Genomic DNA, 14,921 nt, shown 5'->3' with positions numbered 1-14,921 from the left:
CAACTTTCACGCTTCTAGGCTACCAACTTCAGATCCAATTCATCGCCAATCCAGCACGTACTCATTGGTGTAACTATGCCGGATCTAGCATCTAGTCCGATCACTGGTTGAAATTCCCTGTACAGAGGCGCACACATGGCAGCGGGGTAGAGTCGCTGAACATCACCCACAATAAACATTCTAAATATTTTGAACAATTGGATGAGCCTGCATCAATGATCCCGAAGGCGGCATTTATATGAGAAAGGTTTCTTCCAAATTGTATGGCAAAGCATTGGCGACCAAGTACAACAGGACCGTCCATGCAAGGGTTCAGATAATGGGACGCATGTGTTCCATTGTGCCAAGACGCAGCTGCAATGGTCGTATGTACCCCTGAACGTCATATCCGGCAGCTCAGGTCTATGAGCAGCTATGCTCAGAGAAGTATTTAAGAGGTCAAATTTCCTGTGCTTAGTTGTCGTTATCCACTTAAAGAACTTTAGTTCAAGCTGTTCCACGAGGCTTCGCATAAACAGCGTGGAATCATGGCGAATCTTTCCAACTACACCTGGTCCTTCAGCCCAATAGTGACCGCCATCCCCCAGATGATACTGCCGAATATTGCGCTTTGGAATGCCACTAACAATGCCAACCTGACATATCAAATCCAACTCTCATGGCCTTTGGCCTGGGGGTCGCGCGACATCAACGCCACTGCACTCTCTATGTAAGCGGAGATATCTAAAGTACAGCTTATATAGTGCTGATTGAGCGACAGGTACGTTCTTGATGGCAATGCGCTGGGAATGACAGCGACCGAAGCTTGGCGACGTCGTCTTCCCGTGGATCCTACCACGCCAGACAGTGTAATCGTCAGTATTGGGTACCCCATTACAGACTCACCATACAGCCCACAGCGAAGCATTGATTTCCAGCCTGTCACACCCGGTGAGGACCCGCCACCTGTGCCTGGGGTGCGCGAAGGATCCGACGACTTCATCGCCTTCATCGACGGCACGCTGCGCCCATTCGTGCACTCGCAATTCCCGAATTCTTCATTCACTCGTGATGCGCTGTATGGGCACTCGTTTGGCGGCATGTTCGTCATATATGCTCTGCTGCGGCGTCCAGACCTCTTTGACACGTTTCTGGCGTCCAGCCCATCGTTGTTCTGGAACGGCCGTTACCTCCTCAACCACACTCGCTGGCTGGATGAAGCCCAGCTGCCTGTCAATGCGACAAAACCAGCTTTCAAGTTCGCGTATGGAGACTTAGAACAATACCCCATAAAGCGGCGCACCGAGACCGAGGAGGCGTATCAGGCGAGGAAAGCCCTCTATGCCACGTTCAACATGACAGACAACTGCAAGGCTCTTTACCAGAGCATCAAGGGGAGCAGCAAACTTAGAGATGTAGTCTTGAAGCAGTACGATGGCAGCGACCATGCTTCTGTAGGAGCGGTAGCATTAGCAGACGGCATCGATTATTTTGTGGATTGGTGAGACATAGTAGGTATCGCAACAGTCATTCAGAGAAGCGAATGGGAATAATAATGCCAAAGCGTGTTCCTCATCACACCTCCGTACGCCCAAGATCCAACAGACCTTATCTTAAAGCAAGCTATTCGTCATGCCCTCTATATTGCAAACATTATATCCCGTGTCGGTCAACTGAATCTCTTAATCGGCTTGACCAGAGTCCCCCATGTCCTTGGGAGGACACTCCAAGGTTCTTCATCACCATCGAGGGTGCCGAATCCCTCCCATTCCCCAGCGCCTCTAAGTATCGACAGAATGTCGCGATTCATGTTACATCCTCCAATGAGGCAGGACCATGTACGGTTCCATAGGCCTGTGTAGTCTGTAAATGGCAGTCTTTAAGATCTGGGTATAGACAACTTACTCTGGAATAACCTTGTCATCCAGTCATGGCTACGATGGTGCTCCCAGAATATCAACTTACCTCCTGGCTTCAAAACCTTATAAAGATCCTTGGCAACTGCTTCTGGGTCATTGACCGAGCACAACACTTGAACACTGAGGATGGTGTCGACGGTCTCATAGTCAACGCCACTCTTCTCCAGCACATTGGTATCTTCCACACCGGCGGCAAGAACTGTGTACTTGTCTACAAGTCCACATTCCACCACCTTGTCTCGCAGTTCAGGGATGAAGAACTCATTGGACTCTATTCCATATATGTGCTCCACTTTGTCCTGATTCAATCGTGGAAGCTGGTTTCCGAGTCCTGGCCCTAACTCTAGAACGATGCCCTCGGCCGAGCCAACCAGAGTGGGAAGTGCGGTTGTGTTTTCAAAACGGACGAAGTGAGTATCTGTATTGGGTACGAAAGTCAACCGCAAGATATTGAGCTTTCTAGAACAATTTAAAGCCCTTGATTGTTGGATCGGAATGATAGCTCTGATCATTAAGTAGAGCGCCACACAACAGAAAAGTAGAACCAGACATGTTAAACGTACTCAAGGTCCTGTACCAAAGGGCGAATCCTTCGGCAAGAAGCTTCGGGAAAGAGGTAAGAGCAGCGATTCCATCCCGTTTGATCGCTTTCAATGTAGTGAGACGCAGTGCTATTACTAGTCAGGGGGGGGGGGGGGGGGGGGGGGGGGTGTAGGGGGCGAGGATCGGGTGCGCATGGGGGTGGCATTCAGTGGATGATCAGAGGAGCGCTCACCCCAAAGCGCATACACGATAGGATCCCAGATCTCGATGTAGTTCTCATAGCGTCTGCGGAAGTCCAAGGGCATCGTGTCAGCTTGAGACGTGCAGTAGGCGGACTTGGTCTGGGATATGAAAAAGGCGGGTAGAAAAGGAACAGCCTGGTACCAAGCAACGGGGAATCCGGCTGTTATACGACAAGTCAGGGCATGGTGTACTTTGATACCAGTTGGTAGCTGTGCCCTTGGGCGCAGGGATTACAAACCCCCACCACTCATTCAGAGGGCTATTCCAATCTGAAGGCAGGACATCGCACACAACATCAACATATATTCACGAGGATTGCATACCATCGAGGCATTATTTTATTCGTTCTCGGGTGCTTCAATTCCGATGCGTTGGCCTACTTCCTTCTCCGGCCCTTGACATGGCATGGCGTTACGGTTGTACTGGACAAGAATCCCCACAGCAGTTAACATGAAGGGCACCTAACTACCACCATTGCGCTGTAAGTAGAATCGTGACGCGTTTATTCACTCATAGTAGCGCTCTGCGAGGTTTTCTATTAGATACATAGGGAATCGTGTAGTTCGCAGATCCCTAACCTAGGTTGCTGGCGCGTTAGGGTTGTGGAGTATCAAGTACCATACACAGTAGAGGTCGCATAAAGCACCTGGTGGTTTGGGGAACACATGCTATGCTAAGCCTGGCGCTGGAATACACAATCACTCTACACACCAGTCTGAGAAGGTTTATCAAACCTTCCGTGCCCACCAACCGCTGCAATTCGGAGCGGGACTCTGCAAGATATCGCTATCGCACAGCATCCTCTAGAAGCGGTGTACATTGGGCTTTGAATCAAGTCTCAGACCATTCGGCGCATTCCTTGGAGTACAAACATGAGATAGCTGAAGGAAGCAACATCTATAGCAAAAGTCAGACATTAATCCAGGTTACTGCACGGTTCCACCCTCTTCTGCAATCAACATAAGTGCCAAGAACATATGTCCTTAGAAACCTTGCCTAGGGACTAGGTACACTAAAGGATTCAGTATAGCGTTGTGTTACGATGGTTAATTAGCGGCCGTCCACGAGCGTGGAGCGCTGTCCCCCCTGCCCCACCAACTGTATGTCATTCATGACGTATCCCCTCACCCGCTGTTTGCCCCTCCAAACTTCGCGCCCACAGCTAAAGGGTCGAGATGAAGCGAGGAGTTTTCTGTCAACCGTTTGTCGCTGAACACCAGTCGTTAATAGAAAGCGTGGAGCTCATCAATGCGGCAGCTGGCTCCTGTTCATTCCCTTAAGCGCTTCTGCAGTCCAAGCACAATGTCCGAGGGCTCTCAAAAAGATATTACCATCATTGGCGGCGGCATCATCGGCTGCAGCGCCGCCTATTACTTGACCCGGCACCCGTCCTACTCGCCCGAAACCCACCGCATCACCTTGGTCGAAGCGTCCACATCTAGCTCCGGCGGTCGGACGAAAGACAGCATCAGCGACCCGGCGACTCTCGCCGACCCCAATACCAAGTGGAAACGGAATCCGGCCCACGACGGCATTGCTGGTGGGGCTAGCGGAAAGGCTGGCGGCTTGCTTGCGTTATGGGCGTTTCCGTCAAACATCGTGCCTTTGAGCTTCAGGCTGCACGAAGAGCTGGCCAAGGAGCACGACGGCGAGAGGAGATGGGGCTATCGCCGATGTTACGCCAGCCAGGTCGAATGCCGTGCACGGCTGCCGCCCGGCTTCAGTAGCGACGAGAGCAAGATAACGGCGGCGGACGCCGAGACCGCGCCATCCAAGGGCTTGCACAAGGACCACAAAACGGCCATCAAGGCGCTGAAGAAAATCGGAGCACCGGAAGACCTGGATTGGCTGGATACAGAACAGGCACTCGTTGCATATGAAGGCATGGGTACGCCAAACAACACTGCACAGGTACATCCGGAGTTGTTTACCAGGAGCATGGCCCAGCTAGCCGAGGAGAAGGGTGTCAAGATCGTTACGGGTGCGCGAGTGACAGCCATCAACTACAGCAAAGGCGGAGACAGCGTCGAAAGTGTCACATACGAAAAAGAAGGAAACTCTGAGACTCTTCCCACAACCGACTGCGTGGTGGCAGCTGGTCCGTGGACGTCGCGATTGCTGCCAAACGTCCCCGTCACTGCCTCCAGGGCGCACAGTGTAGTTATACAGACCCCGACACCCGTCTCGGCGTATGCGCTATTCACATCCATCGCATTACCCTCCGGGTTTCCTACGCCAACTCCGGAAAAGGCGCGAGGCTCCAAGGCAGCGCAGGGTCCACTGAAGAGGTCTCAGGTCGTCGAGCCCGAGATCTACGCACGCCCGGATGGCACAGCTTATGCCTGTGGACCAACAGACCAGACGGTAAAGCTACCACTGACGAATGCCGAGGTGGAGGTCGATGAAGCGCGCTGTGACGACATCATCAGTCAGGTGGGCGGCATCAGTGACGAGCTGGGAAGAGATGGGAAGGTTCTCGCAAAGCAGGCCTGCTACTTGCCTCAGGGCGGCCCATGGATTGGCCCGGTTGGTAACACGAGAGGATTGACCGTCGCTGCAGGACATACATGCTGGGGCATCCAGAACGCCCCGGGCACAGGCAAGCTGTTGAGCGAGATCGTATTTGACGGTGCGGCAAAGAGCGCCAGGCTTGGCGGGTGTGATCCCTCAAGGGCCTTGTGACCCGGGTGGATGGGCGCAATCTGGCAGGGCTACGGCCGATGATATGTAAGCGAGCACGAAGGATCAGTAATGGCAATCGTATGTTAGAGGGAATATTAAGAACTACAATACTCTGAGATCGGATTTGTACGATCGTATTATCTAAACCATCTCCCTAAGCGGCGCACGGGTATCAAGAATAAAAGACATAAATGAAATACTCCAAAAGACGACGCCAGGCGCTCATATCCTCTTCTCCTCGAAAGTTCTGAAACGGATACTGTCGCTGATAATCGCTGTCTATCAGTGTCTCGCTCTCATCTGGGAGCTTTACCCAGGCCTTGCCGGGTCGGTTGGCCTCGGTGTCGTAAGTCTTGTCCGTCGAGACCGTCTTCCATTGCATGGTCGCATTGCCTTCGCGGTACAGACTCTTGGGCGGCCCCGTGGACTGGTAAACGGAGCTGGCGTTCTGAGTGCCGGTCGCAATGTCAGTCCGGGAAATCGTCCGTTCGAACAGGTCAAGTGCGGCCAGTGGTTGGTAGAAAGGCACCATGTGGCCGCTTTCGTAGATCCGAGTGAAGCTGAACCCCGCTGTCTGCTTGACTTGTCCATGAACATCACCGTCACGGGTAGTGAAGTTCTCGTACCCAGCGTTGTTGAAGCCGGGGGCTAGGATCTCATACGCCACTGCCTCGCCTCCGATCCAATTGCAGTCGAAATCCGCGTCGCCAGCATACAGTGCTACTGTAACGTTCCGGCTGAGTAAAAATTGGATGTTCTCAATACTATTTACTCCTCGGGCATCGTCCCCTGTCGTACTGAAGGCCTCATATACTGTGTCGCTGTGCGCCGAGAAGTTCGTGTAGGCACCGATCGCTTTCTGTACCTTAGGCGTGTTGAGATAGTCGACGAAGAACTTGTACGGGAATGGATCCGGGGATAACTCCCGGATGTCATATACGTCCCGACTGAGCGCATCTCGGTAGATGTCCTCCACGTGCTGCATGCAAAAATCGTCGGCTTTCGAGCAGACGCTGTTGAGGCCGGTGCTCTTGCATTCTCGCAGTTGGTCCAGGCAATTCCCGGGTCCATATAAGTTGTCAAATACCAAAGACTCTGTTGACGCGTTGAATGGGGCGTAGTCGTAAGTGTTTCCCGGGCTTACGGTGAAGTTGTAGAAGGCTTGATACTGAATAATGGGATCAAACCAGCCATTTCCAACCAGTAACGTCTCGAACTGTATCCTTTTCGCTCCAGGAATATCCAAATCGTTCTGTCTCTCGATGAATGAGCTGAAGATAGGCCCATAATGACCACCATAGCTTTCGGTAGCAAGATGAAGACCATTCTCCGAGTATTCCGGGAAAGTCCCCAGGAACCCTTGTAACGTTTTCCAAAATGCCTGCGCTGCTCCAACAGTCGAGTTTGCCGTGAGCGTGATATTAGGGCTCGAATAGGTGCCGCATGTTGAAGGTGTCGGTAAATGCTCAGGGCAGGTCTGGTCAGGGAGTACGATTATGTTTCCGTCCTCCTCGTACGCCGGTACAGGGTTTGAATATGAAAACCCGACTTGGCTCGGCTGGTCGATGAAAAGCACGTTGCTCGCGTTGGTCCACGAATTCCGATTGCTGTAGATGTTCCCGAAGTAATCTACACCGCAGGGACCGAGTTCCTGGAAAAGTCCAAGCATTGAGCTAGAGCCTACGTAGAAGTTTAGCCGGTGAAAAGTATACTTCCCAAGTAACGCTCGTTGATTCAAACATACCTGGGCCTCCATTTATCCACACCGTCAACGGAGCATATTCCGGGTTAATACCGCGAGCTTCGAAGAACCACCAAAATATGTGCTGATCATCGGCGACGTCCGCGTAACCCGAGAAGCTCTTTACATTCGGGTCCAACTCGCAAATCCCCGCAGGCACTTCTTTGAACCGGACTGGAACACCGGCATACCCTATTGACTGAATGAGGTCGTCGGGCGGCGTCACAAACTGCGCAGAAATACCGCAAGCCCCAACTCCAATTAGTCGGAGCAGGCGCAGAAGTGATATCATGGCCCTGTATTATTCATCTGTGCTCTCTTTATCAAGAAAAGAAAAAGACCAGAACGGATAACCGGCACTGCCATGAGCATCGTGGGGCGAACCTGCACCAAGCTTCGATATAAGAGGCGGTCTCTAGCCCCTTGGCAACGGTCGGTCCACGGGTTCGCCCTCATCTTCCTCGTCCCCATGCATACGCATAGAAAGGTCTTGAAAGGCACGAGCAATGCGGCTCCCCATGCGTGCCGTGCGGATCCTGGGAGACTGGACTGGGGTCCTGGAACGACAAGGGTGTTTCAGATGCCAAGAGTACGCGTCCTCTTCTACTCAGAACCTCGCGCCCCTATTGATGAAACTGCGGTGACGACTGCAATCACCAGTTTCTCAGTCCATCCGGTAAATTGAAGGTGATAAGAACCTACCATTGCGGCAGACTCAGCTTTACGAAGATTTCGCCTCCAACGTCAGCATGGAACAGAGCGCGGGCTAGTCGCGCGCGATGTCCAGAAACGGACGTCGATGAACCCCTGCTGGAGTTGTCGCAGACCCACCGGAAGGCAGATCGTCCGATGCCACCGATCCACGTTGGCATCCAAACGAAGACGAACATGAGTTTATCTTGATTCTCGGATGCCGCCTCGTGGGATGCCAAGAATAGATCATTGACAAGGATTGCCGCCCAAACCCCAAACGTCAACCACTAAACCGGGATCACCAGGTAGCCGCGCGGCGATGAAACGGTGTAGTTTCAAGGCTCTGCCATGGATTTCTTCGCATCTCACTACAAAGTAGGTCGTGGAAATGGCACGAGAAAGCGAGAAGGTGAGTATTATCTACATCCAATGAATTGCTTTAAACTGCCTTACGGCAGGAGCGCGTCGCTAGACCCTGCTGCTGACTCTGTGAGCGGAAGCGGGACCTGTGAGTGCCAAGCAGGCGTCGATTAAGGCCCAGAGGACCTCCGTGTAGCAGAGACTCGCCAAGCAACAGATACGTGAGTCTGGCACATGTTGGCAAGTTTTTCCGTACCGGTCGCCGCGTTCGGACAAAGCTATGATTGGGTAGCCCGTAAGCGCAAACCGGTTCTCATCCCGTATATGACTTTCTCAACCCAGGACATCGGAGGCCAAGCGTACATCATACGTCGCACGCATATCAGCTGGCCTGTTCAGGTGAGAGATGGACTTTCTTTTTTCGACCTATTGCACTTGAGGGTGCTTGAACCGCACCTCGGGGGCCACCCGTGCTCCTGCGTTCTTGACTTTCTCGCACGTTGACAAGGAGCGAAGAGCCAGGGGCACTAGGTCGGCCTACGTATATTCAGCCGCGGCGACCTTGACGGATCAAATACAGCTGTGGGTAATGTGAGACGAATCTGTGCAAGTTTTAAAACGATACAATTCCTGTTTATAATCATCGCATAGGATGGGGGAAATAAAACTAAATTAGAAGTCAACTCCAAATGAAGAAAAGGCAAGCCGGTATCGCAATCTGATGAAACCTCCCTAGCCACACACATGCCAAGCCCTTCTAAGCCCAAAATTATCACCCATCCTGCAGTGCACTCGCGTGAACTCCCTTTGCCTCCTCCCAAATGCTTGCGCAACTTATCTAGAACAGAGCCAAAGCACCGACGACCACGGCGCCCATCAGAGCAATCACCTGGTTAGGCTTCACACTGAAGGCCTCACTGGTGTTGGCGAAGACGTCATTGGCAGTTGCCGTGGATGCGGCGGTAGTCGACGTGGTGGTTTGGCCATAGGTTGACGTCCGGCTGCGGGAGCTGGTAAAGGTTGACGTGTAGGTTGATCCACCCGACGTGTACGTGATGGTCGTCGCTGAAGTCGTGCTGGCCGTCGAGCTGGAGCTTCCCGCGTTGGCTGCCGAGTAAGAAGCGTTTGAAGTCGTGGAGCTAGAAGAGCCTGCCCCTGCCGTGGCGGCATTGAATCCTGAGGTGCTTGTCGTCGTCGACGTCGTAGAACTGCTCGATCCGACTCCCTGAGCACCGACGGTTCCAGTCGTGGTTGAAGTTGTTGAGCTGGTCGAACCAACTCCCTGAGCACCGACAGTCCCAGTCGTGGTCGAAGTTGTTGAGCTGGTCGAACCAACTCCCTGAGCACCGACAGTCCCAGTCGTGGTCGAAGTTGTTGAGCTGGTTGAGCCAACTCCTTGGGCACCGACAGATCCTGTCGTAGTTGTGGTCGTGCTCGAGCCAACTCCTGCGGCACCATAGGTTGTGGTCGTGCTCGTGCTGGTCGATGAGGTGTATGCCTGGGCTCCATAGGTTGTTGTCGTCGTTGAAGAGCTGCCCGTTTTGGTGGTGGTTGATGTAGCGAGGGCGTTGACAGTGGCGCTAGCGGTGGAAGTCACAGACTTGGCGTTATATGTATTGCCGTTCGTGACCGTCGAGGTGTAAGTCGAACCACCGCTTGTGACTGTGACTGTCGTGGTATAAGAATTGGTATACGTGTTGGTTACCGATGAAGTGTATGTACTGCTGTATACATAGTCTGTTACTGTTGAAGTGTATGTAGTTGAAGCGCCCGTACTCGTGACGGTGCTAGTAAAGAACGAAGATACCGTGTCGGTAACGCTGCTAGTGTAAGTGACTGAGCTTGTGTATGTGGCTGTGACTGAGCTAGTATAAGTGACCGAGCTAGTATAAGTAGCTGTGTTGGTCACTGAGCTAGTGTAAGTGGCCGTGCTTGTATCCGTAACAGAGCTCGTCAGATACACAGAGCTCGTGTAAGTTGCTGTGACGGAGCTGGTCAAAGTGACAGAGTTGGTCACCGTGTTCGTGTAGGAGCTTGTATAGGTCGCAGTGGCAGTGTCCGTGACGGTGGAATAAGAATAATCAGTGACTGTGTTCGTAACGGAACTGGTAAATGTAACCGAGTTTGTGACCGTAACGGAGCTTGTCAGAGTGACTGTCGCCGTTGAGGCAGTGACCTTCTCTCGGGTTAGCAGGTGCCTTGAAAGTCATGATCGCCGACTCTAGTCCCGGATGAGCTTACTCATCATAGTCTACTTACTGTTGCGGTAACTGTGGAGACCTCTTCGAAGCCGGTAAATCCAGCTTCGGTGAATTCACCTTCAACTGTGGCTGTGGCAGTCGTGGTGACCTATGTCGCGGATTATTAGTATAGAACACCAAAACTTATTGAACAAATTCAGACTATATTCATCAGAAGCTACTTACAGTTTGGCTCAAAACGCTCGTTACCGTACGTGTAGTAGTGGTACCAGGGTCGCAGGCTGCCTCCTGGGGGCGATTTTCGTTATTACCTCCGCGATGCCCACCAAGAGCGTTAACACAGTTGCCACCACCAAAGGCTGAGTCACCGCTGTCGAAGCTGCCCTCTATCCTGCGAATCATCTTGGCGATGGGCCGGAACTTGGCATCTTCCATGTTGACGCCGCCAGCCTCGGCTGATCTTGCGATTGCGCGGAGCATACCACCTGTGGCTTGGCGAATCTGGCCCAGGGCATCGGAGGCGACATTGCAGCCTCCCATACGGGCCACGATTTTGGTTTTGGCCGACATATCCCCAATCATGCGATCACATGATGACTGAAGTGATTTCATCGCTTCCTCGAGAGCCAGCATGTCATCGACGCTCAGGGGACCAGCACCCTGGACCCGAGATGTCGCCATGTTGATATCGGAGATCAGGGACGTGAAGGCCGAAGCAGCATGGTGGAGCCCAGAAGCAGCCCCAGATCCCAGACCGATGATTGATGAGTGTGCACGCGCCACTGGCTTGTGAAGGCTTCCGATAGCTTCAATTATGTGCTCAATACCGCCACCGAGTGCCGTCTCAGCGGCTTCGGCAGCGGTCGTAGTTGAAGAGGAAGATGTTGACGAAGTCGAAGTAGTCGAAGTTGTGCTAGATGAAGATGTAGTCAAGCCGTTTGCCGCAGCAAAAGGATCGAAGGCAAATGTCGCTGCTGCTGCTGTAGTTGTAGTACTGGTGGTGGATGATGTGGTTGTAGAAGATGACGAAGTCCAGGCAGCCTCGCCGGCTCCATCACCGCCCACATGTTGTCCGGCACCGACTTGTGCAGGAGCCCCTTGACCGGCTGCTGGGCCTTCTTGTCCAGCACCAGCGCCGCCTCCTCTGAATTGACCGCCGGGGCCGGCGTTACCAGCGCCTGCTCCTCCTTGAATCAATCCGGCATTGGCTAGCGTACTGAGTGTGAGAGATGCCAGGGCAACCCTTTGGAAAAACTTCATTGTGAATGTTGTTGAATGCGGTCAATGAAAGAACGATTGGTATAAGCGAAAGATTGCAATGAACTGGCCCAGCCAACTTGATAGAATTGAAGGTACAGCTCCAGGAAGCAGGAACGGAGTGCTGTACAAGAAGAGAAACAGAGCACTGCTGCTGTCAAAACCTCGAAGTCAAGTAGAAATTGGTCATCGTTCTATATAGGATGCGGCAAATCCACCGCGGGCCTTTGACAGCCCACGGATCCGGAGTTGGGCAGGCGTCGGCATGAGTGGACGACATGAAACAGGAGACGGGAGTATCACAGCGGAGAGATAGGCAAGTGTAGACTGAAGGTCTACGTAAAGTGCCTAGGCGCAGCAATCTACGCTCGGTGTCTACCTTGAGTGTGCCCCCGCCAACGGCTTAAGGAGATCTTCTCGCAGAAGGAACGTCGCTAGGCGCTGGTGAAGGGCTTGGCAAGCTGTCAGATCTGGCTATGTCGACATATGCCAAGGGCCGTGCGGTCTCGTGGATTTGACTTCTGGGAGCTAAGCGGGAGAGTAGGCACATAGGGTTCGCCACACCCGAGGGTATGAGCCCGACCATCGGGTGAGCATATCGTTGGTTGCTCATCTGCTCAGCGCAGAGCTCCTGCGCGATGTTTGGATTTCCCCAGCAGTGATACTGCCAGGATCGAGGATTTAGGTGTTCTTATTAAAGGTTCAGGGTCGCGGCGCCACAAAAAGGGGTCTGAGCCAGGCCGCTGGATCGCGGCTAACGAAGCTTATTGTGAGCACCCGCATACAATGCACGTGCGATAAGACATGTTTAACGTCATTTTGCCTCTACCAGTAACTGTGCACGAAGCTGGTAGGATCACCAACACTCCGTGAAGGCAGTGCGGCATGGCAATTCAAGAGGCACGGACGCAGCCGACGGCTGCCCTATCTGAAGCTTGCCATGAATCACGCCGCAGCTGCCAAGTCTCTTCACCAATGAGGTTTCAATAAACCTCCTGTCAAATATCAAACACGCGGAAAGCCATACGTTCTTCGGGAGTGAGGCATCTAGGTTGTGTTCGTCTCTGTCTGCTGTCCCACTTGTGGGCACAGGACCTGCGAGGCTTGCCAGATCCTCGTGGGCAACGTTCTCACGCCGCGTCGTTTTACAGGTAGCCTCAAAAGGCCCTGAAAAGTCTATCCGTGCTCTCATGTACATGGTTTGGAGCCCGCTGTGCCTGTCCTAGCGGAAACTTGTATCGCAATACAGGGTAGCCTAGATTTCAACACCATGTCATGGACCCCTAATGAATTTTCAGTGGATGACGATTGAATCGCCCAGAATGCAGTACGTAGTCTAGGTCACCGAGTAAAAAAAAAATTCTTAGTCTATGAATCTATGCCTGTCTATACCTGTATCAAGCCCAACTTTTTTTCTTTCCTGGTCTCATGTGTGATTCCACAGGGGTTAATATCTACTAACGACCAATCCAATAAGTAATAATCGCACCCTGTGCTTGGATCGCCTGCACAATTTCGGCGTCGCTCATGTTTTCCTGATCATTGATGGCATACCAGGGGCTGTCCTGCATGACCCAGTACGCATGGCCCCGAGCAACCTCAGGCGAGCTGATGATCACGTCGCCAAACTCGGCCGCCCACATGTTACCGAGCTGAAACCATAGGTCTGCCCGCTGCGCAGCGTCAAGCCGGCGCTCGATGTAGAAGACTGGGGTGTACTGCCGGTCGGAGCGGGGGGTAAACTTGGCGCGGAACGGCGCGATGCCGCCGCCGGGTTTGAGATGTTGCCCACTACCGGACTGGGTGAAGTAGTTCATGCAGTTGCTGCAGGGCTTGTGCGACAGTAGAAGGGCGTCTACGATCGGATAGGCGCCGGGCGAGTCGAACGATTGGAAATAGCTGAACAGCATGTTCTCCTCGGCGTGCAGACCATGAGCCGTGTTAGATGACGTCCAGAGGTCTGGCTCGCCGCCCGCGAAGAGCAGGGAGGCCGAAAGGTCGCAGTACTCGACTGTGCGAATTCCGCTGCGGACATAATGGTAAAGCGCTACCATTAACCCCTTATCCCTAGAGCCTAGGCTAACGGTGTGACCACTCGCATCCTTGACGCGGAAGCCAGGTAGTTCGATGAAGACGAATTGGGGCATTCTCGGCATATAACAGTCCAGGCAGGGGCGGTTTAATATTGATATGTCCAAGTTGGGCCAGCGCGTGATAAGACTGCACGACAATGGTGAGATCAAGTCTCATCCAGCTAGTGGTGATGTTGTGCTGCTTGCTTTCGTGAGGCGTCGGTGGATCGCATGATATGTGTCGCCGTGAAATGACTTATATATCCAGATTGCTTCACTTGGTACTAGTAGGCCTCGGGCGTGAATGGCTATTCCCCTGATTGCACCGCCATGATGTCCATTCCACAGCACGTCATTGCTGAAGAGGGAGTAATGCGAAGCCCTGGTTTGGTTATTGACGTTTATTCGTTTTCTGTTATTTAAGGGGTGAGGACGCTACATCACGCACTTTGGGTCAAAATAGAGAATAGCGCGTTTTCAAATGGTGGCCTATAAGGAATTAGCACAGACTATAGGCATAACAGCAGTCCAAAAATGGACACATGAGAGAAGCCTCCGGACCCCTCGAACCAATCGATGCCGAGCCCGGCCGGCGGATGCCGTAGGATTGTAAGGAGTACCGCCGACGGCGGAAGGCATCAGCCACAACTGTACCCTGCCGGGCTGATGAGAATACTTGTCAGCCCGGTTGAGTTACACGAGAAGGTCTTGGTTCTCCAGGCTCCCAGGCGAAACTACGAAGACCCTCAATTTGTCATGACATGGCATTTTTAGCTCGCCTCAGCTATTCGAGAAAGGCGCCGGCCGAAACGGGCGTGAAATCGCGAGCCGGCTCCATAGGCTATCTCACGGTCATATACATACCGATTGATTCCTTGCTACCTTGAACTTTTAGCATGCGTGCGAGTTAATTAGTAAACGGGGGTGTGTCACAATGGGAGTACATGTGATGCCTAAAACGAGTGAGCATGGTGTAATAAGATAAACGAGATAATACCTTAACGCCGACTGAAACCGCGTCGAGGGTTCACAACCATGGCTTGCTTGCGTCATTACCGCAAATTCTGGTGCTCGCTTCAGCAAGTAGTCTTCCAGTTTCTTGAGAGGGACAGAAACATTTCTTCCCGAACAGACCAGCCGCGGATAGGAGTGCCATGGAAACCATCGTTAAAGTCATAAAGTATTGATAGAAGCATGTTGGATGGCTAAGACTAGTAACTGTCAACCCCAC

The 14,921-nt window shown here is 52.7% G+C and overlaps 6 protein-coding genes across 6 annotated transcripts; 2 read left to right on the top strand and 4 right to left on the bottom strand.

Moving 5' to 3' along the window:
* Window positions 1–527: 527 nt before the first annotated feature.
* Window positions 528–1,484, top strand: JN550_006901 (uncharacterized protein; the record flags this gene model as incomplete). Its single annotated transcript, XM_049318691.1, has 2 exons — window positions 528–709; window positions 761–1,484. 2 exons carry the CDS (start codon window positions 528–530, stop codon window positions 1,482–1,484), a joined length of 906 nt encoding a protein of 301 aa, XP_049171136.1.
* Window positions 1,485–1,648: 164 nt separating this feature from the next.
* Window positions 1,649–2,746, bottom strand: JN550_006900 (uncharacterized protein; the record flags this gene model as incomplete). The annotated part of the gene is made up of 4 exons (XM_049318690.1): window positions 1,649–1,842; window positions 1,945–2,316; window positions 2,462–2,569; window positions 2,674–2,746. The coding sequence occupies 4 exons, from the start codon at window positions 2,744–2,746 to the stop codon at window positions 1,649–1,651; spliced, it is 747 nt and encodes a 248-aa protein (XP_049171135.1).
* A 1,240-nt stretch (window positions 2,747–3,986) lies between these two features.
* Window positions 3,987–5,366, top strand: JN550_006899 (uncharacterized protein; the record flags this gene model as incomplete). Its single annotated transcript, XM_049318689.1, has 1 exon — window positions 3,987–5,366. The coding sequence occupies one exon, from the start codon at window positions 3,987–3,989 to the stop codon at window positions 5,364–5,366; it is 1,380 nt and encodes a 459-aa protein (XP_049171134.1).
* A 172-nt stretch (window positions 5,367–5,538) lies between these two features.
* Window positions 5,539–7,399, bottom strand: JN550_006898 (uncharacterized protein; the record flags this gene model as incomplete). The annotated part of the gene is made up of 2 exons (XM_049318688.1): window positions 5,539–7,046; window positions 7,111–7,399. The coding sequence occupies 2 exons, from the start codon at window positions 7,397–7,399 to the stop codon at window positions 5,539–5,541; spliced, it is 1,797 nt and encodes a 598-aa protein (XP_049171133.1).
* A 1,599-nt stretch (window positions 7,400–8,998) lies between these two features.
* On the bottom strand, window positions 8,999–11,621 carry JN550_006897 (uncharacterized protein; the record flags this gene model as incomplete). The annotated part of the gene is made up of 3 exons (XM_049318687.1): window positions 8,999–10,336; window positions 10,420–10,509; window positions 10,587–11,621. 3 exons carry the CDS (start codon window positions 11,619–11,621, stop codon window positions 8,999–9,001), a joined length of 2,463 nt encoding a protein of 820 aa, XP_049171132.1.
* Window positions 11,622–13,075: 1,454 nt separating this feature from the next.
* On the bottom strand, window positions 13,076–13,765 carry JN550_006896 (uncharacterized protein; the record flags this gene model as incomplete). Its single annotated transcript, XM_049318686.1, has 1 exon — window positions 13,076–13,765. One exon carries the CDS (start codon window positions 13,763–13,765, stop codon window positions 13,076–13,078), a length of 690 nt encoding a protein of 229 aa, XP_049171131.1.
* Between the last annotated feature and the right edge of the window lie 1,156 nt (window positions 13,766–14,921).

This window comes from Neoarthrinium moseri (genome assembly GCF_022829205.1).
Source record: "Neoarthrinium moseri strain CBS 164.80 chromosome Unknown scaffold25_Wmoseri_CBS_16480, whole genome shotgun sequence".
Taxonomy (NCBI): domain Eukaryota; kingdom Fungi; phylum Ascomycota; class Sordariomycetes; order Amphisphaeriales; family Apiosporaceae; genus Neoarthrinium; species Neoarthrinium moseri.
The sequence above is the reverse complement of the archived record's forward strand: the minus strand, read 5'-3'. Positions and strand labels throughout refer to the sequence as shown.